Source organism: Poecilia reticulata, chromosome 9 (genome assembly GCF_904066995.2).
Source record: "Poecilia reticulata chromosome 9, P_reticulata-male-v2, whole genome shotgun sequence".
Classification (NCBI taxonomy): Eukaryota; Metazoa; Chordata; class Actinopteri; order Cyprinodontiformes; family Poeciliidae; genus Poecilia; species Poecilia reticulata.
In genome coordinates, this window is record NC_088838.1 from 11,572,671 (window position 1) to 11,597,030 (window position 24,360).

Below are 24,360 nucleotides of genomic sequence, written 5' to 3' on the forward strand. Positions count from 1 at the left end.
CGTTGGATACCGAGTCCACAGTTCCTCGCGATAATACAGATTCATCTCGCGAGAAAGTGACGTGAAGTGTAATTTCGCGGGAGTTGTCTGTTTTTGTTCGCCTGGAGAAAAATCCGAAAATACATCAAAGTACCACATTTAAGACGGAAAAGCCAACCCCAGACCTACTTTTCTGCCAGGTAAAGTCGCTACATTTTATCAAAAGTATTGCAAAGGTGATGTTATGCATCATTGCATTATTCACTATGTGTTATGTATCTCGGTGGAGAGAAAAGTAGTACCAGTTTAGGTGATAATAACTAGCACGTTTCCAGGACCGTCATGTTCTCAGACCTGAGTGCTCAGAGGGAGGGCTCCTCTCTGCTCTGCCGCCCAGCGTCGGAGGACCAGGGCCCGGTGTTTGAGAGGACCTCGCTGGACTACAGCCCCCGCACCGAGCGCTACCGAGTCGGAGACCGGAGCTTCAATAGGCAGTATGCTCACATCTATGCGGCACGACTCATGGAGATGAGACCCCTGCTGTCAGAGAGAGCCAAACACAAGTGGGGTAAGAGTAAATTAACTCATTGTGAACATATAAACACATAAAGCACCTACCTTACCCTGAAATGTGCTGACTTTGTCAGGTCCAGATGTGCACATCAGGAAGCTGTGTGACCTGGAGACAGGGGAGCAGTGTTGCATCGTAGGGACCCTGTTCAAGCGTATGGACCTGCAGCCATCTATTCTGAAGGAGATCAGTGAGGAGGTTGGCAAACCTTGTTGAATGTTGCAGAAAGAAAGAAATGCATAGAAGCATTTGATTATAAAGTGGTTTTATTTAATTAGCTTTTCATAAATAATCCACATCTTGGTACGATTGAAGATCTAAATCGTTTCTGGAAGTTCTAAATATGTCTTCCTTGCACATTTCAACAGTAACATTTTTACATATTTTACATTACAAACTGTCTCAGATTTGATGGAAATGGCTTTTAAACATCAAAGCGTTTTTAACCTTTGCTACAGCGTATCTGATAGATTTAACCCTGGCCTTTGACTGGGCCGTTCCAAAATATGAAAATGATTTGTTCTAAGCGAAGTGCGTAGATGCAAACTGTGGATCATAATCAGAGCTACGATGGAAAGATTTAGATCGAATTTATAAGTTACCCTAATCAAGAAGACCCATTCCCATCTAAAGGTACTTCAGGGTCGTTCTAGTATTTACAAACCCATTCACTAAATTATAATATTACTGAATATCCCATTTATTTTAGAAACTTTATCATTAAAAGTGAAACACTGAGATGGATGTTTGAAAGCCTTTATTTCTGTTAATTATGGTGATTTCCCACAGCAGTTAATTAAAACATGACATGTAAATTTAGAATATTACTCTAGACAGATAAAAATAGATATATTTTTAAAAACGCAAATGTGGGTTTAACGAAAAGTATGTTTAACACCTGATCTAAGGTTTGTTATTTTCAAAAGGCACTTTTCGTTAACAAACGAGACTCATTGGGATGTTTCATCCAGTTGATTGAACATGACTGGATGATTATTTATCGTTCTTCAGCACAACCTCCTGCCCCAGCCTGCGCGAAACAAATACATCACTGAAGCGGACGAGCTGATTCTGGAGGACGAGCTGCAGAGGATTAAACTAGAGGGCAAAATTGACAGAGACAAGTGTGTCACAGGTCAGTTCATCACTGCACATCACCGCCGCTCTGACCCACATGTCTTCAGATTCACTCATCGTCTTCCTCCCACTCCTCAGGCAGCGTTATCGCCATCTTTGGAGCCGAGAAGAACGACGGCAAGTTCACCGTTGAGGACTTCTGCATGGCCGACCTCCCTTCGCAGACGCCCAGACCTACGCTCAGCTGTGACAAGTAAGCCAAAATCACGTGAAGATCCCCTGGTCCGCCTGCGTTAGTGGCCCGCCTCTGACCGATCCGCCCGCTCAGGTTCGTGCTCCTGGCCTCAGGGCTCGGCCTAGGCAGCAGCAGGGCCGACAGCATGCTGGGTCTGCAGCTGCTGGTCGACATGGTAACCGGTCAGCTCGGTGACGAGGGGGAGCAGAGCGGGGCGGCGTCCATTTCCAGGGTCCTGCTGGCTGGGAACCTGCTGAGCCAAAGCACCCAGGACAAAGATGCATCGACAAAGGTGACAAGCTTAAAAATTCAATAAACAGAGCAACTTTTAGACATATTTATCTTGTAAACAGGTTAACATCAAATATTGAGTAATCTGTATGTTATTCAGGCCAAGTATCTTACTAAGAAGACTCAGGCCGGCAGCGTTGAAGCCATCCGCCTGCTTGATGAGCTGCTGCTTCAGCTGGTGGTGAGATGTGGAGCGTTAATAATCGCTTTTCTGTTGTGCTTCTGCTGGAGGAAGTGAGGGTGTCTATACTTGGCAAGGTTGCATAATTACTGTTGTATAAACATTCAGACTGTGGCATGTTGTTAATAATAAAGAGAAAGTGATAAGGAAAAGCTTCAGTTGACTTGTAGGAGTTCATTGATCGTCAATATTGGACACGGCAACTGTTTACTCTGTTCCTGTGATTGTTGTCTTTCTGTTGTTTGTAATTGTTGCAAAAAAAGATGTTAGACGTCTGGAGATGAGCAAAGATGTGATGATAAAGTTTGCAGACTGCAAACAGTAGTGTTTTTTTTTGTTTGTTTGTTTTTGTTTTCTAACTAGTATATGTGACTGTACAGAGCTCCTAGGGGACATGGAGGATTTTTTTTTTTATTTTGCGTTCCCTCACAGTAAACTAGCAAATACACCCAGGTCTACATTCACATCGATAACAAATGGAAACTTAAATTTGGACATATGTACATCTTTAAAGCGTGTTTACACATTCTTATCTCTTTGGTGCAGAAAACTTGTTAAAATGAAATGAAAACAGCCCTTCATTAACCACTCACACTAACAGACACAACCAAAACTGTCCGATGGCGATACTCTTAACAAAAACCCCAAAACATCCAAATAGTTTGGATGTTTTTTTTTTCTTTTTTTCTTTTTCATTCCTCCTTACAAAAGTTTATGTTTTAGAGTAGGGATGAAAAGCCCATGTTGGCCTGTGTTGCTCCAGCATTTCTATGTCTGTGGTGTGTTTATCCTAAAGAAAAATATCTAAAACTTTAGATAACTTGCAAAGGAGGTATAAATATAAAATTCCCACATGGAAAAACCTTGAACTGACGACTAGATGCACTATTTTGAGGTAAAGCAAAAGAAAAAAATTTCACCTGTTGCCCCGTAGGGGGCTCCGTAGTGACTGAGGCACAGAACAGATGGGGGGGAAAAAACCAAAACATTTATGGCTATTTATTAGTGACTGATCGATTGCATGTCTGATGTCGTGTCGCCTCCTCTCGCTCGTCGTAAGGCCTCCGTTCCAGTGGACGTGATGCCTGGGCAGTACGATCCCACCAACTACACCCTCCCACAGCAACCCCTCCACAGATGCATGTTCCCTTTGTCCTCCGTGTACCCCACCCTGCAGCTGGTCTCCAATCCGTACGGAGCCAACATTGACGGAGTCAGGTAGGCGGCGTCCCATGCGAACACACACACTCCGTCCCATCAGAAGTGGTTGTTCAGATCTGGTTTGGTTTCTCTCCGCGAAGGTTTTTAGGCACATCGGGGCAGAACGTGTGCGACATCAAGAAGTACAGCAGCATGGACAGCCACCTGGACATATTAGAGGAGACACTGCGGCTCCGGCACCTGGCCCCCACGGCTCCTGATACGCTAGGTTGGTTGAAAGGAGGAGGGGAAGAAGTGTTGTGGCCTTGTGAGTCTACACACACATAACTGGGTAATGACGGCAGTGTTTTTGTTTCAGGTTGCTACCCATTTTATCAAAGAGACCCGTTTATCTTGGAGGAATGTCCCCATGTGTACTTCAGTGGCAACGCTCCAGTGTTTGAGTCTAAGCTCATCCAAGGTTAGTGACGGATGAAAGCTTCCTCCACTGCCTGGAAGGATTAAATTTAAAGTATTTCCAGTTCTGGAAAAATATCTGTTTGCCAGTGTATTCAGTTTTATGCCTTCCTGATTTCTTTTCTTTATTTCTTTGCATGCTCGGCGTATAAAGTCAGCCATAGTGATATCTACCATAATTGTATTTATAGTGGACTAAAAAGAACAGAGAACAATGGGAAATGCTGAGGGAAGGCTTGTCATGATAATAAAATTTGTTGGACGATAAATTGTCCCAGTGGTTTTTGCGATAAATGATAATGTTTTGAGATCATTTTCAAGAATAATATTGATAATGGCCTACATTAAGAATGTAAGGTAGCCCTCTCAAAGACTAATAAACTTTAGTTTTGTGAAAAAGAAGAAGAAAAAAAACCTTAACACCTGAAGATATTTTAAATATTCAAAATAAAACACAATATAAATATAAAAAAGAAAATAGACAACACGTAACAGAAAACATAAATAAAATGGATCGTGATGTCTGTCTAAGCAAAATCTCCTTTCAGAAAATATCGACTCTTAATGTGTTGTGCGATTAATTGATTAATTTCTTTTAGTGACAGGATTTTCTGAGGGGGAAAAAACGGTGAAGGAATTGGGTCAAAGACGATTTTGTCACTATGTACTTTAAGTTTTTGTCTCCTCCCTGCCAGGTTCTGACGGACAGGAAGTCCTTCTGGTGACCGTGCCAAACTTCAGCAGCACCCAGACTGCCTGCCTGGTCAACCTGCGCACCCTGCGGTGCGAGCCGGTTTTCTTCTCAGCCTTCTCCGCTGACGAAGATGAAGAAAGTGAGATGAACATCAGTCATTAGCAGGAGAACTGTTTCCATCTCGGATCAGCTGGACTAAGAGCTTTTTCTTTTTTTTTTTTACTGTTCAGGTCGAAGTTGTTAAAACTGGCAACCCAGTAACAGACTAGGCTCTATTAAAACAAACGAACCAGACACGTGTTTATTAGTTTTATTAGGACCCACGTGTGCCTCTGATGGTGCCGCCATTGTGACCTGCTTTCCGCACAATTATGTGTCTTGTAAAAACTGTTTCCGACTTGAGTGACGACAGTGTAAATAATTCAGCTGTTTGTTTTCTTTTAATTTGTGTTCTCAATAAACATCTTTTCACGAAGCATACATTTACAAAAGAGACAAAAATAACAGCGTGGACTTTGAGCTGGACAGAAAGGTCTATAAACATGGATTCGTTTTTTAGTTGTGTAACAGAAACTTTTCACCGTAGTTACATGTACATTCTCACTGCTTTTGTTTTAAAAAGAAAAAAGACTGAACTGACAAGAGCTACAATTACAAACCTGGAGTGGTTTACTAAAACAAGCTGGATATTTTTATTTTTTATTTTAATAATCGTCAATTTTGTATTCGTAGTTATAATCCAGGACAGGTGTGACGGATTCTGCTTCCTCTATTCCCCATGAGTCGTACCACGATGTTGTTGGAGCTGTGGTCGTCGTCGTCGTTGTTGTGGGCATCATCGTCGTCGTCAAACTCAATCTCAACCTCATTAACCTCTGCTGCCGAAGGCGGCGGATACGCGCAATCCTGAGCATCCTCATGCGCTGGGGACTTGCATTGGAGTTTGAAGAAAACCTGTTGCCGCCACTAATCACACGCTTCTGGCTGCTGCTGCTGCGCGAAGAGGTTTGTGTTCTGGAGTTGCTGTAACTGAGTCGAATTGGCTTGTTGCCGTGAAGGGCCATAATCTGTGAAGAAGTCAATGCAAACCTTTGTTTACACTGCGGCGAGACCAGATGTTGAACACTTTGACAAACTCCTGTTTCGTCTAATATAAAATCTGAATAGTAAACACCGGAGGTCGTGGTTGTAGTGTGGAGGTCAGAGGGCGACCTCACCTGTTTGATGCGGTCCCAGTTGGACTTGGCCAGGTTAAAGCTGCAGGAGGTCGCGCCGGACTCGTAACCCACCACGCAGAGTTTAGTCTCGGAGGAGAAGCCTTCGGCCTTCGCCGTCACCCGGTACTCCCCCGGGTTCAGCAGCCGCCAGTAGTCCCCTGTTGGGGCTGAGGTAATGTAAAAAATGATAGAGAAGCATGTTTAAAAGTGTCAAAAATGGGCAGTAAATGTGTTTAAATAGGGATAAAGTGTTGTCACCTGTGGTAACATCATGGTTTATTCCCTCCACAGAGATTGTGGCGTTTGCAATAGGATTCCCCTGCTGATCTTTCACAATGCCTCTGATGCCACGATGCACCTAAATAACAGGAAGACATGAGGAAACACGCTGTTTGTTCTCATGTTACTGTTTAATAAAATGTGCCCTAACGAGCTGCAATTCTGCATTTTCAATAAGTAAACATTTAAAGGAATCGTCTAAAGATGTTTTGCATTCCGTTAAGTTTATAATTTTATTTCCTCCACTCACAGGAGACTGTTTGGTAAATGGTAATTTATGATTTTATCTAATCGCACAAGGACTTTATGAAGAAAACCATCCCAAATAAGTCATGTCTAAATGAGATTGTGTCTGGAGGACAACTGATTTTCAAGGCAAGACATCCTCTGTTTAGGGTTTTTGGAATAGGAGATGATTAGTAGCAGATTTGAAATTTAGCAATGATGAAATCTGGCTTGCATCCAGATCAGGTTGCATTCTTGTGACTCACCTGCTCCATGAAGGTGAGCATTGCTTCCCTGTTTTTCTCCCATTCTTGAGCCAACTCACTCTGATGAGGAAATTTATCACAGCCCAGGAATATGGACAGCTCATAGCAGTTGGTATGAAGATAGCTAAAGTCATTCATACCTGGACAGAAGATCACAGACATAGATATTGACTTTGTCCCCATTGTGACCAAAACAAAGCATGAACCCTGTTCCAAATAGTTGGATTCAGTTTGATTCAAACATCTAATTCTAAAGGGAAATTAAATAAATTAATGTGTTCCAGCATAAAATCCAGCACCCAGGCATGTAAACTGTTTCTACAAACATTTGTTTAAAAAAAGCGTTGCTCTCAAGACCTTAGTGAATTCCAGGAGTCCATCGTTACAAGAAGCCCATTTGTTAAATTTCCTTGTTACTAAACATTCCACAGGAAACTATTAGTGCAACTATAATGACAATTGGCAACTTGGCCACAGAGAAGCAACAACAGCTGAAGCATTTAATGTGCAGAAGCCGTCTGGATTCAACAGCCACAGACCTCCGAACTTCAGACTGGCTCAAGAACAGCATATACCTCATCGTAAAATGTGTTTCCATGGCTAAACATCTGGATCTGAACTTTATATCACTGAATGCAATGCTAAACCACCCCACAAGACTCAAAAGCATTGGAGACATACTAACTGGAACCATATTACCTCTTTGTCTGGCAATCCAATGCTCTTGATTTAGCAGATTCCCCAAGAACAGTAATTGTCTGACTGTTTTTCCAACTATGGTGTTGTGGGGTTGCTGGTCGAGGCTTAACCCAATAGTTTCACTAAAAGACACTCTGGTGTTGAAGCATTGGAAGATGTTTTAGACATTTTAATACTTCTCACCTTGTGACAAACATGACTTTGTAACAGCGCATGGACAAGGCAAGGTCCATGAAGACGTGGAAGGGGGATTTTTGGTGTGGAAGAACTTGACTAACCTGCACAGTTGTAACCTCAACCTGACAGAACAACTGCAGGATTAACTGGGTCAGTTAATCCTTATAAGGCTTAACCTATAAGAGCGTGCTTACAGGTTTAGAAAGTCATTAAATCCGAAATTATCAAAGTTCATGTTTCTTTGACTGCTGGGTGTAGTTGCATATCATGTCCACCAGGGTGTGCTACCTCTCAAGCAATCAGCAGGTTGTTACTTACTCCCGGTGACGGGCTTCCACTTTGCCCGGTTGACCATGCCGACTGCTCCTGCGGGTATGTCTCCGTGGCAGGACCCGCGGTAGTTGTGGGTCATGGTCAGGTGCGTGGAGGCGTACGACACAGCCAGCCACCTGAACAGTGACTCATCCGGGGTCAGCCGGGGCTCGTCTTCGGGCTCACTGTAGTGGTATCCAGCCCCGCGCCCTCCGTCGTCCTCCTCTTCCTCTCTGTGTCCATAACCCTGGCTGTAGCCATGCTCGTATCCAGGGTCGTATCCATGGTCGTATCCATGACCTCGCCACTCTTCCTCTGGCTCTGCGTATCCTCGACTTCTCCAGTCTTCCTCTGGTTCCTCCTGGTAGCCCCTTCCCCACTCGGTCGCATCAAAACCTTCGTCCTCGTACCTGGAGGGATGTTATTCTGGTTTAAGCCTTTCAAAACAACTCTGATTTATGTAGTAGAAAAGGAAGGAGGAATTGCAAAGCAAAACAATCTGAGAGGCAAACATTTATGCAGAGAAGAAGAGCAATAAATTCACGGAGGAAATGTCATACTGTCTCTTCTTGCGGCTGCGGGATTGCTCGCTCTTGGCAGGCTTGTTGAGACGTAAACTGTCATAAGGATAGGCCACGATGGCCTCTCCGCCTTGGAAGTTCGCACCCAACACAAATGGGTAGGTTTTCATCCAGGAAATAATAGCTCTGGTCTCCATAGCAATCTGGAGCAAAAGCAGAAAGATAAAAGATTCAACACGTCTGAAAAGAGGAGAACAGAAACAGCAATTCAGGCGTAACAGCAGCATCAAGTGTAGGTTCACACAGAAAAAGTTCTTAAAGGGTTAATAACATTTTCTAAGGCCAAATGCGTTATACATCTTAACCCAGCAAGCCTTTTAAAACTTATTTGTGAGTTCTTTACCGAGGTGTTGAACTCAAAGTTTTCTGGTATGGGCACATGATGGTTGGGGGTCAGTTTAGGCACCATGCCCTTATCCTCGGCGTCCCACAAGATGCTGTTCAGGTCAGGGAAGTTCTGGAAGATGTCAAAGCCGTCCTCAGTGAAGTGTCCCATGGTCCAGCTGCTCATCTCCGAGCCCTGCAGCAGGAGACATGAGGAGATCAGCTGATGAGTGCACCGACTTTGGTTCAGCAGCATCACCTGTTGGTCTCTTCTGTTTATTTTGCAGGTTGACCCGATAGACATGATTGCTTTTCTTCCACTCACCACCTCGAAAGCTGTCTCGTGCCCGTCGGGGTTCAGAGAGGGAACCAGGTGGATGCGTATTCCCTCCACCAGGCGCTGGGCCCTGGGGTTCCTGTCTTTGTATTCTTTGCACAGGTACTGCATGAGCAGCAGGATCAGCTCCCTCCCCACTGCCTCGTTCCCATGGAGACCAGCGGTGAAGCGAAACTCCGGCTCACCTGAGGAGACGGCCTGTTATTCTCTCTTAACCACAACCTGCACATCTACCTGGTTTTTAAAGGACACAGTGATACGTTCAGGGCATGTCTGTATTTTTTATTTTATTTTTTTTTCAATCAGGGTTTTACTTTAGAAACAATAACATGCACAAGTGTCCGTACCTCTAGAACATGTTTTTACTTTACAAACAGAAATATCAGTGTAGTTTAATTGGAAACCTTTACCGCACAGGTGTGTCAGTCATGCTCATATTCTCACCTATTTCGTGCTCCGTGGGGTTTCCAGAGATGATCATTGCCATGATTTCTTGTCCCTTAGAGCTACGGCCCAGGCTGTAAACGTTGGTGATGTTGGGGCATTCCTCATGTACCGACTTCATCAGCTGGATGAGTCAGAAATGATGCATATGAAGCATAGCTCACGGAGACAACAAGCAGTTCACCGTCAAAGACTCATATCGTCATTTTAAGAATCAACATTGCCTTACTGGACTATTTTTATAATATTAGTTTTAATTAGGGCGGCACAAGATTAGGAAATTACGCATTTGGAGGATTGTTGAACACTGTGATCAAAACACTGTTGACATTTACATTCTTGTCCATCATCATTATAATGCTTCAGTCATTATAATGTCGTAGAGCGCCATCGTCTTTGACCTGCTCCATTCAACAGGCTGAATATTTGAATTGTTAGCGTGCAAGGTGTAAATTTATAAAACATAAGAGGCAACAAATATTTAATTCTTAACAGTCCTTTACAATGTTAATTTTCCACAGTCTGAAATTGCCATGATATAGTTATTATGACTTAAGCGATTAATCAGATTAATCCTGACGGATCAATTATTGAAACGATTGTCAACTAATTTAGCGATCGATTATTCATTAACTTGAGTATACAAACTCAAAGAAGACAATTTTTTGAAAGAACCACACACTCAGAGGAGATATTAAGCCAAAATTGTACAAAGAAATATAGACATTTTGCATTTAAGACAAAAAAAAAAATCCATTTGTCTGTAAAAATGATCTACCCAGAACTCAGAGTGGAATCATTTTAGCTTTAAAAAAACTTCAATTAAACATCTTTTTCTGTCTATTCACTAGTTGGTCAAGCCAAAAATGAATCAAAAGATTATCTCTGTCGACTTTTCACATGTTGATGTTTGTAGTAGTTTTTTTAGATCATCTGTGCCATTCTGTGCTACAGATGATCAAGAAATGCATCATATCATTAAATGTTTAACATCTTATTTAAAAAATAATAATTGAATTTGAACCCTTTTAATGTACTTCTAATATTGTATAAAAAAAGGTTTAAATAAAAAACCTGCAGAATGTGCCGATTAAAAAAAAAAAAATCTGATTAATCGTCAGAATAATCGATAGATTAAATGATAACTAAAAGGATCTCTAGTTGCAGCGCTAACAGTTATAAGACGCTGTGTAGACTGAAGCGATAATCGTCCTCAGGATGCACTTTGAGGGATACTCACTTCAACCATCTCTGAGTAGCTGTGGTGTTTGAACTCCAGGTAATCCACAGGAGTCACCTCATTCTGCCTGTACAGGGCACCACCTGGGTCTGACAGCAGAAACCAATTAAACCGCACTCCTCTTTATATGTGTCATACCATGTTTCTAGGGGACGGCGGAGGGGGGTGGGGGGGGCTCACCAGGCACAGGGCAGCCCAGGACCTCCAGCCTCATGCACAGAGAGCCGTTCCAGCTCTGAGGGATGATCCGGATGTAGCGAGCCAGCACGGGCTCGGCGAGCCGGTTCATGACGGGAGTGTCCTTGTCGTTGTTTCCGAAGAACAGCTGGCGAGACGGGGGAGACGGGAGGTCAGGGATTCAGAAGGTGGAGCAAGGAGGAAGGTGATGCAGGCTGAGGTCAACTTACCCAGTCTGCGTATCCGTCGTGAATGGTGGTCCATTCTCTGCTGTCATTGCTGAAGGCCAGGAAGTAGGATGTCACGAAATCGCTCCTGAAATGAGTCAACAGAAGATTAGCATGTGGAGTTTATTACTGAGATGAAACGCTCTGTACCAGTGTGTGTGTGTGTGTGTGTATGCTCCTCACTCATTCAGGGCATCTCGGCCTTGAGTTACAACTCCGGTGAACTCGGTCTCCCTACGAGCGTCGACCTCAAACCAGTGGATCCTGTCCTCTGAGTTTGCGCACCATGCTCCACCTCTCATGTTGTCCTCATCCTCTGAGCCCTGGGAACCACACAGACCAGAGAGTCTGCTGCTCAGTCCTCTGGCTTGCTCACGGTTTGAGCTCGAAACTCAAAACATGCCGTGTGATTCGATTTGAATTTACGTTTCTCTCGACTTTGAAACGGCAGGCCAAAGTGTGTTTTTGATTTAATATCTCAGTTGTTTATGGGAATCTCTGATGTGACTGTCTCGGCTGTAATTGCATTTTCCGAAGCTGCTAACGGGTAATCGAGTGGCGTATTCAGTCCTGACTGCCTACCTGCATGTTGAGGCGCGCCCTCTGAGGAGAGAAGGTGTACTGAGACATGGAGGAGGCTGTGAGCTGGTCTGACTCGATCTTATGGGACTCCATCCCCAGAGGAGGACATTCTGCCACATGCGGAGGCACAAAGGAATGAGAAGAAACGATAAAAGTAAAAAAAGTAGATCTTCACCATCTTTTCCAGATCTTACTGACTCACTCTTTGGCTCCTTGTAGACACGTGGTCTGTTCCTGGCTCGCTCCTCGGCCTCCTTCAGCTTCTCTGCTCGTTCTGTCAGGGGTCAGAAGAGCAGTCTGAATGAAAAATAAATAGTATTGTTTTTCCCTGAATTGATTTCTTTTTCTTTTCTACTTTCTCTGCCCAGACACAATTTAGCAACTTTTCTTTCTTTTTTTTTCTTTTTTTTACGTTTAACTCGCTAAAAATCCTCCTGAGGATGTGAAGAGCCTGGAGTCTGGCGGAGGGAAGAAATCTAAAAACAAAACCAGATGTTATGACTTGGCCTTCGGTCCAGATTTGCTCTAATAAAACTCAGGCCATCCTGACCTCAAACAGAACAGTCCCAAAGCACATCCAAAGTAAGGAAACTACGACCTGATTGAAAATGCCTTTACAGTCTGGCTGAAAATATTTAGAGTTCAGTATAGATATTGATATTTAGAAATAGAAACAGAACTCATACAACCAGAAAGTCTATTATTCTCCAGTTTTGGTTGAAAGTGTGTGAATTGTGACCTCAGTTTCCTGCCTTTATCTGCCGTCGAGGTCTTCTGCTGCTGTAGCCGATAAGCTTCACGTTTTGTTGTGCTGTCGGCGTTCGCCGACGGTTCTCTGCTTACTTTGGTTTCGACAAGTTGTTATTTAAGCTACTGTTGCCTTTGTATCATAAAGTCAATTTCAAATATAGAACTGCTGGATGTAGCTTTTTCTGACCTCTGTAAACCCAAGAGAAGTTTAATGTATTTGGACATGGCCGATATAAAGGGAATATTACTGGTAGTTGACAGTAGCTGGAAGGACTCCCCAATCCAATTCAGTTTAGGGCCTCATGCTGCTTTGGACCAGCTCTTCCCCAGAGAGGAGCACTAGACGCTCTAACACGCTTTTTTTTTTCCTCTGCTTTTGTCTCGCCGAACTCTTCTGCAGGTCCATGTTAAAGGTGACAGCATTCGGTTATGGAAACATCTGCTTCGAGTGAAGCTAAAATCCAATTGGTAGCAGACTGCGGCTGCTGGAGGTGACCTTTTTGACCCCAACTCCTGTCTGAGTCATTTATCATTTTCTCTGAACTCCACTCCCCAACCTGAATGCATACTGCAAACACGTGGCAGCCGTGCATTGAGCGTGCTTTGAGTTTGCCCGATGAAAACTCCCCCCCTGGTGTCTGTTTTCCTCGTAGCTCCAATCCGATCCAAACGGTTTCGTCTCTGTTTATTTTCCCTCGAGCTCACGGGAGATTTCTGAACCGCTAGCATGCCTGATCTCAATTCTGCTTTGATTGGATAAACCTCGGTCCCTTTCGTGCAAGTTAAAGCTGGACTCTTCACCACATCTGCAGCAGCGCATTTATAAGAGACACGAGAAAACGGCGAACAAGTCAGAGCGTTGTTTTGTTGTCCTTTAGTACTTTTGCTGTAAGGTCACTGGCGTCTATTGACATAATTGCACAAAAAGATAATTTCCAAAAGGGCTCGGGTAAGCCCACATCTGGGTTCTCTTACCTCTCTCCTCCCTCTCTCTCTCCTTCTTGGCTCGCTCTCTTTCTTTCTCTACCCACTTTTCATCTGTGTCATAGTCTTTCCGTCCTGCAGCGGAAAAAGAAAACTGGTAACTTTATGGACGTGCTCACGAAGGCACGTCTCTCTAGCTTAAAACATGGAAACAAAGAGAAAAATATTGTGAAAGATCAGCTTTTATTTTGTAAGGTTATTTACCTTACAAAAGGACGTGTAGGTTTCGGACGTATAGAAGCTTGCAAGATTATCCAGACTACTTGAAGTTTTTATTATTTGGCAGGCTAAGACATTGGGGTGCATAATTGTGAAATAGGAAATTACAACAGATTGGCTTTCAAGATCAAAATCCGGGAAACAAAAAGATTATCGGTATTAGTTCTGGAAACGTTATGGCCTGAGTGCTTATTCCCTCTTGTCTTTCTGAGTAATGAGGAACGTGTGGGGGGGTTTTGGGACATATTTGACCCGTGAGTGCTCGCTTACTCATTCCGTATTCGTCATAATCATCATACCAGGTCCTCTCAAGTGGAGCAGATGTTGTGGGTTCTTCTGTGTAAAAAAAAAAAAACAAAAACAAAAAAACATGAACAGAACAAAGTTAGAAAGCCTCATTTTTGTCATCTAAAAAAATTTTTACTTCTTTACAAGTGAGACTTTATGAGATTACACCATTTAATCAGCAGTTTTACATGTTAGCCCTGCCCTGATTTGCTCGACCACAACATCAGATCTGCTTCTGTGACGCCTCACTATAATCAGGTTGTTAGAGCCTTAATTTACATTTACAGGAATCATAAATTAGTTGGGATCTGATGACAGGGCTCCTCCGAACGCCACAACAAAACCGTAGACGGTCTTGTTGACTTAGTGGATCCAAGCAAACCCACCCACTCCTGTCTGCAAATGTGGGGTAGGTTGTTACACAGACTCACTGTAATGTTATTGCCATGTGCTCATGAAAGCCACAAGTGGAACAGATATTCCATATGTCCCTAACTCCTGGAAAAGTCTCACCGCTTGATTTGAAAATTTGCCATATTTTTTTCGGGTGGAGGGGTTGGTTGTTCATTTTTCTAAGATCGCTGCGTGACGGCAGGTACCTGGGATGGTTTCCACTATGACCTCGGGGCTGACCTCTTCTCCGTCTGGGAATTTATCTGGAAGCTCGACTACGGGAGGGAAAAACAAGACAGAGCAAGAGTTTATACGACAAAACTCAGTCGTTTAACTTGACAGATAATTTAACACAAAGTGAGTGAGAAAAAATGCTGGAATAAGAACTACATTTCTTTTGGCAAAACACTGGAAACACAGAGTAACGGCAACACGTTCGGAGTGTCAAAGTTTTCCAGCACCCGGGGAAAAAAAATTCGATGATCTTTTTGATCTCAGCCAGAGACAAAGTGCCAAAAAGCGTTCACTGTTGTGGCTGCAGGAACAAAACAGGAGGACTAAAGAGTCCCAAACGTACCTGTTGCATCCCAGTAGTCACTGTCGTCTGTGCCGTACTTCTCCGGGGCCTCGGGGGTCGGGTCCAGCTCCTTCCAGTAAATGTCGTAGTTATCGGTCACAGGAGCGTACGGCTCCTTCTCAATTTCCTTCCAGAGATCGTCGTAGTTGTCGGGCGGTGAAGTCGACGGCTCTCCCTCGACGGGATTCCAGTAGTCATCGTAGGCGTCGGTCACGGGGTCGTCTGGTACCCTGGGAAGGTATGGGGGCTCAGTGCTTGGAGAGGGAGTGGTGCCAGTCCCCCAGTAGTCATCTTCTGCTGTCCAGTAGTCGTCTAACAGACAGGGGACAAAGCGCAGATGTGCAAATAGAGTTGTAGAATCATATTGATCAACCATTCAAGATGATTTGTTTTGCACATTTCAGCAGGAAAGTCATCCAAAGTGCGTTGCATCGTAAAAACGCATCAATAAAAAGCCATAAAAATATCATTCAAATTCCAAGAAAAAAACCCAAAACAATTATAGCTAAATCTAGACTTATTTCATGTGACTGAGGTCAAAGTGAGGTCAAACAGACTTTAAAAAGAAACTGGGAGAAGAGTTAAAAGGACATAAACAATATTAAAAAAAATCTAAGAAAGAAGTGGCACCAATTTATCCAGAAGTTAATATAAACGAACCACTATTATTCTAATTATTCTTTTGAAAAACAAAGAAACATCAGAATAACCAGAAAAACTAAAAAAACATTTAGTTATTGATATTGATATTGCGATATCAATATTGCAATATAATTGCAATATTATATTGCAATTATATTGCAATATAATAGTGGATGTTGAGTCAGAACCATACAGTTGCAGCCAAGCATGTTTTAATGTTACGAAATACAGTTTTAGCAAGTTGCTCAAAGTCTAAACTGGTATTGTTGTGCATATAAGGTGTAAAGTTTACCTTCGACAAACACCCCCCTAAGAAATCCCAGTGTCCCCCTTTTGTAAAAATTTCCGCCAGCGCCCCCTGCCGTCCTCTGAACGCCCCCCGTGGCGTTGAGAACCGCTATTTTAGTGCGAACAGTTGCAGGTGTCGGTCTGATTAAAACTTTTAGTCAGACCTGTGAAGACACTGCTGCAGTAATCAATACAACTAAAGATAAACGCATGGATGAGTTTCTCTAGATCTTGTTGGGACATTAGTCCTTTAATCCTGGATATGTTCTTCAGGTGATAGAAGGCCAACTTTGTAACTGCCTTTATGTAACTCTGAAGGTTGTGGTTATGTGCAATAAAACTGCTGGGACAAATTCAATAATCAACATCCTAAACATGTGGAATTATTTGCTTGATTGCATCAAGGTATACAGAGATTTGGAAAAACTTTTTCAGTCTGCAGCGAAACGAAACACAATAAGCCTCAAGTTGCTGCACATTGCCAGTCAGCTTGCTGAAAGTAAGACCCTACCTTTTATTTACAGTTATTTTTGTGAAGCATAAATATGTCAACCAGTCGTTTTTCTATTCAAAACGGGAAAGACAGGAGAAGAAGTCAGCGAATGGCTGCAGGAGTCAGAACCGTAGATGAAAAGTTTTAACTCGGTGCTAACCAGAATCAGGGAAGTAGTCAGGCTCAGCGGGGGGATCAGTGGGAGGCTCTGTTGGGATCGCTGGAAGAAAGACAGAAACCAGGTCAGCAAATCTCCTCCAAGTCATTCCAGTTCAGTAGAAACATGATGCAGAGTGTTGTTCTTACTTGTTGTGGTGGGTGGGAGGGTTGTGGTTTGCCTGTCTTTCTTCTTCCCCTTCTTGTCAGTTTTAGGCTTTTTAGTGGCGTTTGGATCCTTTGGCTCTTTCTTCTTTTTGTCTTTCTTCTTCTTTTTGCCTTCCTCCGGGGCTCTTCTCAGCCTGCTCAAAATGCCTGGAGGAGGCGAGAAGTAGAAGTAGTCAGAACAAATTTCAAGGTATTAAACTTTTTGTTTAAAACCCTAAAACGTTTATATTGCATCATTTGGGAGCAACTTATTGAGAGGCAGAAACCAGACAGCTGAATTTGTTTCAGCTTCTTTTTTTGATCCATCAGTATTTCCTTTTGAGGTCGTCCGAAGCTCTGCTGAGCCTTCATGGAAAACACTTCTCTCTTTTTCCATTAGCCGCGTACCACTAGCTGGGATTCAAGGATGCTAAATCTGTCAACATACTCAGCAAACTATTCTCACCTCAGCATCTTCAGCGACGCTCAGCACAGTGCTGATATGTTCTCACGCGTAACTTGTATGAACAATAATGCCACGGTCTGAGCTAATCTTCCAGGACTTTCATAAGGGAGAAGAAAAAAAATTAATCAGCATCTTCAAAACAAGTAACACCTCCTGGGCTACCAGCATAGAGTTCATCTGGGAAAAAAAAGAAAATGACCTGGTGGTGGACAAGGCGAACATCTGGACTTTCTCCAGATGTTCTCACTCAGACTCCGATGCCCTGCGAAAGTATTTGCGTTGACTAAACTTTTCCACATCAACTTACAACCTTGATCTGGGGCGTGTTTTACTGGGACTTCATTCAACACAAAGTGGCGCCTAATTGGACAGTGAAAGGGAAATATTTTCTGTTCAGCCCTCTTTGCTTGGATACCCCTAATTAAATTAAAGCACAAGAAATGGTCTTCAGAGATCACTTTATTAGCAAATAAACTCCACATTTGGGTAATTTAATCACATTATCTACATGGATATTTTCTGTGAAGGCCTCGGATTTTGTTGCGGAGACGTTTTAAGAAAATATAAAACAAATTTTACGAGCTTCGAGCATCTCACAGAATACTGTTCAGTCTGTCGTCAGACAGTAGAAAGGACAACTGCAAACCTACCAAGAGGATTTCTCTCTATTGTATCGGTGGATAAACTGCAGGGGATTGCAGCTCAAGTGGGAGAGTGTGTGGCAGAGACAATAGAGTTTATCACTCCGCAGTTCTGGGCTTTGTGGAAAAGTCGCAGGAAGGACGGCATTGTTGAAAGAAAGCCACAAAATACCATGATTGCCGTTTGCCACGAGCCAAGTAGGTTAACGGCATGTTTAATGAGGTTCTCCGGCCAGAGGAGACAAGAATGGAACGTTTTGGGTCACAGGCGGAGCGTCATGCATGGTAAATAAATAAAACTGCACATCACTCTGAACACGGCATCCCTACTGTAAAACACGGTGGTGGCAGCATCATACCGATATGGATGCTTTTCGTCAAACGGGCAGAACCAAAGGGAAAACGGACGGCGCTAAATACAGGCCGATACCGAAAACAGCAAAAGGACTTGAGAGTGGATGTGGAGGTTCACCTTCCAGCAGGACAAAAAAAAAACCTAACATGCAGGATGAGTTCTAATAGAATAGAATAGAAAGATCCTCTATTGTCCCACAATAGGAACATTTCTGCGTAACAGCAGCAAAGTGACAGGCAATCAAAGCAAGTAGATTCACAGATAAAAATAATAATAAAAAGACCCCATAAAAAATAAATAAAAACATTTGAAACTGTGCAGTTATTAGAAATAGTCCTAAAGAATGTGCAACTGAGTAGGTTAATTCAAAAACTTACAAAATGTGCATGTGTATTGGAGCAATATACAGATTATCTACAAAAAATTACAATAAAGACTGTGAAACAATAGATGCCGGCATAAGTGTTATTCAAAATGAGTAAAAGCTGTGAGATGTGAGTGAAGATGGCTACAGAGTGTGACAGCCTGCTGGCAGGAAGGATCTACGATGACTGCCCAGGTGAAAAAAAGTATACTTTAGTGTACTAAATTTTAACACTTTATTATACTTTTATCAATGTACTTAAACTGTACTATTTTGGAATAACTAATTTTGTGCTTAGTATACTTTAGTAGTATTTAAATAGTATTAAATTACAACTAATAGTATATTTTAGTATACTATACGTACTTTTTTGGAACTTCAAGTGTACTTAAAGTATATTTTTTAAATATATTTCAGAGCTTTGTTATATTTTGATATAATTATATTTTGAGTGTAATAATTTTGCCTCAGAATTATATTAAACATTTATATTTAATATACTTCAAATATATTTTAAATATACTATTAATATATTAGTAATGTATTTAGATTGCACTTAATTTTTATTTTTGATTTCCTGCTATTGATAATAAGCTACAATTTTAATTACTCATGAAAGTCTTTATTCCTTTATTCCTATTTTGTACATGACATGCATAACTACACTACAGTACTTACATTGTTTTAGCCTAAAATTACATGGAAAGATTAATTACACAAGATGTTCAAGGTAATTCAAATATTTTGTTTTATTACCGACATTTTAAAATTGTCCAATTTTACTCACAACTTTATGAACTTTACATAAATTATCAGTTTACACATCAAAAGAGAACACATGAACATGAAAATTTAAGTGTGACAATAAAACATGAAAGTGAGGATCAACAACAGAACATTCCCGTTCACTGCATCTTACAGGAACCTACAAAAAAGAACAATAGAGCAATTAAACAGAGAAAGTATTTGTATTTAAAGAGAACAGAAAAATGGCAAATAAAAAAATAATACTTAAATTTTAAGAAGTTGTGGACTCGCCATGTATGTGACATAAGAACTGATGATGATTGGGACCGGATGCTTGGGGTGAAAAAACATTTCTTGGTGTTTTCTTTGCCTGTTTATGTTAGAAGTAAAAAAAAAATAGTCATCAATGTCATAGAGTCAGTTGATGTTGGCATCAACTATGAAGCTGTTTAAGTGTGGACTTAAGGAGATAAACTACCTTAAAATCTTTCCATCCATGATCTGAACACACTGATCCTTGCAGGGTGGTGAGGGGGGCTGGCGGTGCCCATTTCCAGCAGCCATCAGATGAGAGGCAGGGTTCACCCTGGACAGATCACCAGTCCATCACAGGGCCCTGAAAGTCAACAACAAATTAAAAAATGAAAGATAAATGTTAGATTAATAAGAAGAGAAAAATTCTTTCCAGTTACCTTTAAATCAAATCATGTTTATTAAGCACTTAGTGTTGGTAACACAGCAGTTTTCGTTGTTGAAAATGGAGCTAGCTCCTTATTGAAAAAACAAACTTACATCATGAAGACGATGTTGAAATTCATCCTTAGAGCTGGTTGGTGATCTGGTGGAGTCAGAGCTTCTTCTGAGACAGGAAAGTCTTTAGGTTTTCTAACACCTGATTTCTCTGGCTTCCTCTTTCATCTTCATTTGCTTAGTTAGACTGCAAACATATGTTGAAGATAAAATTATTGATGAACGAGTTAGAACAACAACCTCACAATATCAAAGTCTCTCTGTCTTATGGAGCTTAATTAAAACCAGGTTAGTTTATGAATTAAAGTATAAGTCACAACAAACAGCCTGCATTCAGTTATAACATGAAGCGGAATGATTGCTATAGTAATAATCATACAAGTCACAATAACATTGATAAAATAATTATTTAAGAAACCAACGTAAGTTATATATCTTTACTGCACTGTTCACAATTAAACGAAGATAATTAATAAGCAAACTTACCACCAGCTAGCAACACTTAGCAGCCTTCGTCCCCCCGGGCTCCTTTTGTGACACACATTTCATTTCCATCGGTTGTTGTCCTGTTGTGTTGTCGTCTAACTCGGACTAGGACGTCACCAGCTTGAATTTACCTAAATTAGTAACTACTGTCAAGGCCCTCTCTACTTTTAAGGCATTATGCGAGTAAAAATGGCGAATTTGAACAGCGTCTCTTATCTTCCCTGCGTTCAAGTTTTTCTTCTCTTTGTGGCGGTTTTTAAATAAATGAAAGTGTGCAATACCGCCACCATCTGGTCTGGAGTATGAACTGGAGCTAATGCCGTTGATTATAAGGTTTTACATCACACATCTGAAAATTGATTGGGTACTTTCTTAAAAATTACATCATGATTATCCTTTTTTTATTGTATGCAATTTTAATAAATAGTAAAAGATTATTAAGGTACTTAAAAATTCATACGTATTAATTCATACTTTGTTCACTTAAAGTATACTTTTATTTAATATATTAAAAGTGTATTTTGGTACAATTATGTTTAAGTGTGTTTAAAGTACTAATTTTGAAATTGGTACAAGTGTATTTTTAGTATACTTCAGATATACTTATAGATAGTACACTTAATAATTAGTATACTTAAAGTGTACTTTCACAAATTTAAGTATGTTTGAAGTATACTAAAGTATACTTTTTTCACCTGGGTGCTCCTTTGTGTACCTGGGATGTAAGCTGTCAATAAAGTCTGAATCTCTCCATGCATGGGGTGGGACAAAGGTTCAGATCAGTTCATATTTGTGTGTGAGAATGGTCCAGTCAAAGTCCACAATCTGTCAACATTTGAACATTTCAATTCACAGGTGCTCTCTGTCCAGACTTAAGCACAATGTGGATCTGCAGAGCATCGATTCAGCAGGACTTAATGCAAAATTCAAACTACGCTTTCAACACTTTAAATTGTAGAAAAAAGTATTGAAAATCGTGTACTTATTTTATTTTACTTTTTTAATCATGCCACTATTTTCTGTTGATTTCCTGTTGATATCAAATCTTAACGAAACATGTTGAATTTTCCATTTATAACATTACAAAATGTGACGTTAGAACCACAAGGCGCCGTACAACTCAGCAGTTTTACTGTTTTGTCTGTGGGCGAGAGAGCGTCACTCAGCTCTTACCCTCCTGTGAGGTCCCCTCTGCCTCTCTCTTGGCCTTGATGCTGCGTCCCAGTGGGTGTGGGTCCCCTGCGAGCTCCTGCTCGCTTTCTCGATCATCCGGGGACTCGTCTTGCAGCTGATCCTGAGTCTGCTTCTCCTGGAGGAGAGAAGCTATTCCCCCGGCACTCCTCCCTCCTCTGGGAATCAGCAGGCAGCAGAGGACCAGCAGAGCCACAGACGCAGTCACAGTGTGGCTTTTCATATCTGCTGCTGCAGCAAAAACAACAACAAAAAAGTTTTTTGAAAAATCCCTTGCTTTTGGAGCGTGTGCGTCTTCTTCGTCAGCTCGCCCCACTTGATCCTCCAGGAGCTTTAGCGTTCAGCCTCTTTTCAACGCGTTCCAAACTCTTTACCCCAGCAGGGAGGTCTCCTCCTTCAGCTCCACACGTACCCACATCCACAGCGTGTCATGTCAGCTGGGCTGAGGCTGGGCTAGACAGCGACTGGCTGGGAGGGGGGGGGAAGAGGGGGAGAGGGGGGAGAGAGGCCGGGAGGGTGCAGTCAGCAGAGACACAGGGAGAGAAACACCTAAAGCAAAGCCGGTCAAATGAATAGTCAGAGCTCCTAATTGGTCAGCTGAAAAAACAATAACAAGGCTAAAGGATCCCCTTCACCTGCAGGACGAGTCACAACAGGTGTAGCGCTAAGACCTCAGATTGCAGGGCAGGTGGGGCCCCCGGGGACCGCTGGGGTTTGAGAAGGACCCATCTGCTTTCTGTCTGCCGAAATTCCTTCTCGGAGAGCCGCAGCCCCATGCAGAACCACCACAAAGCTGAACAGCGGGAGAGAGGAGTGACTCCTCGGACACCAGGTTACACAAGCAGAGCCGTGGAGAGAGAGAGGGGGGAAAGACAGGAGCGCAAAGGAGGAGAAGGATATGGTGCAACAAAGCCAAACAAAGATAATTGACAGAAAGAGAAATTTTAAGCAAATAAAAACAAGCCGTTTTTTATCTGCTTTATCTGTTCTTTGTCAGGTCAGAGGTTACTTCACCTTAGTTTGTGTTCTCCAATGGGGTTGGCTGTGTCAATTGGTGTCTCCTTTTTTGGAGGAAGTAAGCAGCCCACCAGAGGGGAGCTCACAACACAGGACGGCAGATGACAGAATCATATTCTGTGTTTTCTTTTCCGTCTGTCTCCTGCTCTGTCTGCCGTTTGGAAAGTCTGCTCGGCGGCTTGAACGCTGCTTGATCCATAAAGTTTACCTCTGGGATGATCTAGGGTAAACTTCTGGCACTCTGATAAAACACAGCCAGACATTTTTAAACGGGAGTTTGATCCTGAAGGTAGAGTGTGCGTGCAACAAAAAAGCAAAACAAAACTTAAAGTCAATGTATGAACGCTTGCAAAAACACACTTTAGAAAAACTGCACAGTGTCAAAAGGGTCAGACTGAAAACTGAGGCAATCGGGGCTTTAGCATATAAACTTGCTAAAACAGTTTGGCTCATGAGGTCTCAGAGTGTGGGGCTAGGAAAACAAGAAATGTTTGACAAGGATTGGACTAAGGAGGATTACACTGAAACTGTGCAGCCGTATCTCTGGTGGGTATTACTGCAACTGCGAAGAATGCAGCTGATAGTTGGGGATACAGTGAGGTCAAGAAGAGGCCGATTTAAAAAACAGGGATTGAGACACTAGTGGAAGAGAGCAAATTGCAGAAGGAGAAAATGAGACTCTTTCCAAACATCTTTACATAACAAGCAGTGGAAAGAAAGTAAGTGAAAAGGAATGAATTTTCGACCACCAAACAAAAAAAAAAAAAAGAAAAAAAAGAAGGAGGTCTCTGTTTGAAATGTAATTTACTCCAGAGCGACAAATCACCTGGAATCTTGGCATGGACACAAAAAGCAGCAGACCCAGTTAAAGCCACAGCAATGCAGAAGTCAGAAAACCAACATTACTGCCAGGTGTTGTTTGTGAGCATAAACTACTCAGGAAGAAAACATCTTTTACTATGGTTTTTACTCTTTAGGCTAGTAACTTAACTAGATAAAGCAGCAGGCGTTTGATACAAACTTTTTCACTTTCATACCTACACATATTTAGCCAGCCATCATGATCCATGTTTGTTGTTGTTGAAGTTAATGCTACATAATTGACAGTGCTTTGACTTTTCTCCCAATAAGCACATTTAATAACAAAATATTATTTTGAGGACAATAAAAACGTCCTCAGAATAACATTTTTATTGTGGCGCAGTTAAGCCTCTATGAGGCAAATCCAGAATTGAATATGTGAAGAAAAGTGGGACTTCCAGCTGCTTCCATTCACTGTTGCTGATATAAAGTATTCTAGAGACACAAAGGCTGGGAGATAAGGCAGTGCTGAAGCCTGTGCACATAATAATGACCATGCTGGTCAGAATCATAGCAGCGGTGATTCAACACTGTGGCAAATTGGGGGCAAACCAAGCTTGGAATGCCTAAATCCCCTGGCAGGGTTCCTGCTTGTCGGGTCTTTAGGCTAGCGCTCTGAGTCAACATTTCTCCTGACTGCCTCCACCTCGCTGGAAGAAATCACTATAAACTCACTTACCTTATAAACTCACTTCCTAGCTGAAGATTTTATTCAGAGCCGTTTCCATAACACATTTATATATTTCTCAAATTATGGCCATTAAAAAAATATATAAATAAATAAATAAAAGGTCGTGGGCTACAAACCCAAAG

The 24,360-nt window shown here is 42.0% G+C and overlaps 2 protein-coding genes and 1 long non-coding RNA gene across 4 annotated transcripts; 1 reads left to right on the forward strand and 2 right to left on the reverse strand.

Moving 5' to 3' along the window:
- pold2 (polymerase (DNA directed), delta 2, regulatory subunit) lies at nucleotides 1-5,123 on the forward strand. Its single transcript, XM_008419149.2, has 11 exons — nucleotides 1-179; nucleotides 315-547; nucleotides 627-748; nucleotides 1,562-1,685; nucleotides 1,766-1,880; nucleotides 1,956-2,154; nucleotides 2,254-2,334; nucleotides 3,395-3,552; nucleotides 3,636-3,763; nucleotides 3,854-3,955; nucleotides 4,647-5,123. Exons 2-11 carry the CDS (start codon nucleotides 322-324, stop codon nucleotides 4,805-4,807), a joined length of 1,416 nt encoding a protein of 471 aa, XP_008417371.2. The 5' UTR covers nucleotides 1-179; nucleotides 315-321; the 3' UTR covers nucleotides 4,808-5,123.
- Nucleotides 5,067-22,573, reverse strand: aebp1b (AE binding protein 1b). Of its 2 annotated transcripts, XM_081610536.1 has the most exons (24): nucleotides 22,305-22,572; nucleotides 21,986-22,137; nucleotides 21,652-21,900; nucleotides 16,673-16,837; nucleotides 16,527-16,586; nucleotides 14,944-15,255; nucleotides 14,573-14,641; nucleotides 13,956-14,021; nucleotides 13,458-13,541; nucleotides 11,935-12,006; nucleotides 11,733-11,842; nucleotides 11,334-11,473; nucleotides 11,154-11,238; nucleotides 10,927-11,071; nucleotides 10,747-10,835; nucleotides 9,507-9,630; nucleotides 9,051-9,247; nucleotides 8,745-8,921; nucleotides 8,381-8,544; nucleotides 7,827-8,230; nucleotides 6,633-6,772; nucleotides 6,121-6,220; nucleotides 5,863-6,029; nucleotides 5,067-5,712 (listed from the first exon to the last, which is right to left on the reverse strand). In XM_081610536.1, exons 3-24 carry the CDS (start codon nucleotides 21,890-21,892, stop codon nucleotides 5,350-5,352), a joined length of 3,474 nt encoding a protein of 1,157 aa, XP_081466662.1. In that variant the 5' UTR covers nucleotides 21,893-21,900; nucleotides 21,986-22,137; nucleotides 22,305-22,572; the 3' UTR covers nucleotides 5,067-5,349. The 2 variants fall into 2 exon arrangements, with proteins under 2 accessions (XP_081466662.1, XP_081466663.1); XM_081610537.1 differs by having other exon boundaries at nucleotides 13,956-14,018; nucleotides 21,652-22,137; nucleotides 22,305-22,573.
- Nucleotides 16,844-20,470, reverse strand: LOC145552772 (uncharacterized). The gene is made up of 3 exons (XR_014088871.1): nucleotides 20,035-20,470; nucleotides 19,721-19,858; nucleotides 16,844-19,612 (listed from the first exon to the last, which is right to left on the reverse strand). It is a non-coding gene; the product is annotated as an uncharacterized LOC145552772 (long non-coding RNA).
- Nucleotides 22,574-24,360: the final 1,787 nt, after the last annotated feature.

Excerpts from the sequence above, each read along its gene's own strand:
- pold2 (XM_008419149.2), top strand. The coding sequence starts at position 322 with ATGTTCTCAGACCTGAGTGCTCAGAGGGAGGGCTCCTCTCTGCTCTGC. Across the intron at positions 2,335-3,394 it reads AGCTGCTGCTTCAGCTGGTG|GCCTCCGTTCCAGTGGACGT; the intron begins GTGAGATGTGGA and ends GCTCGTCGTAAG. Across the intron at positions 3,956-4,646 it reads TGAGTCTAAGCTCATCCAAG|GTTCTGACGGACAGGAAGTC; the intron begins GTTAGTGACGGA and ends CCTCCCTGCCAG.
- aebp1b (XM_081610536.1), bottom strand. The coding sequence starts at position 21,892 with ATGAAAAGCCACACTGTGACTGCGTCTGTGGCTCTGCTGGTCCTCTGC. Across the intron at positions 12,007-13,457 it reads GAGAGAGAGGGAGGAGAGAG|AACGAGCAGAGAAGCTGAAG; the intron begins GTAAGAGAACCC and ends GACCCCTGACAG. Across the intron at positions 6,030-6,120 it reads AAACCATGATGTTACCACAG|CCCCAACAGGGGACTACTGG; the intron begins GTGACAACACTT and ends ACATTACCTCAG.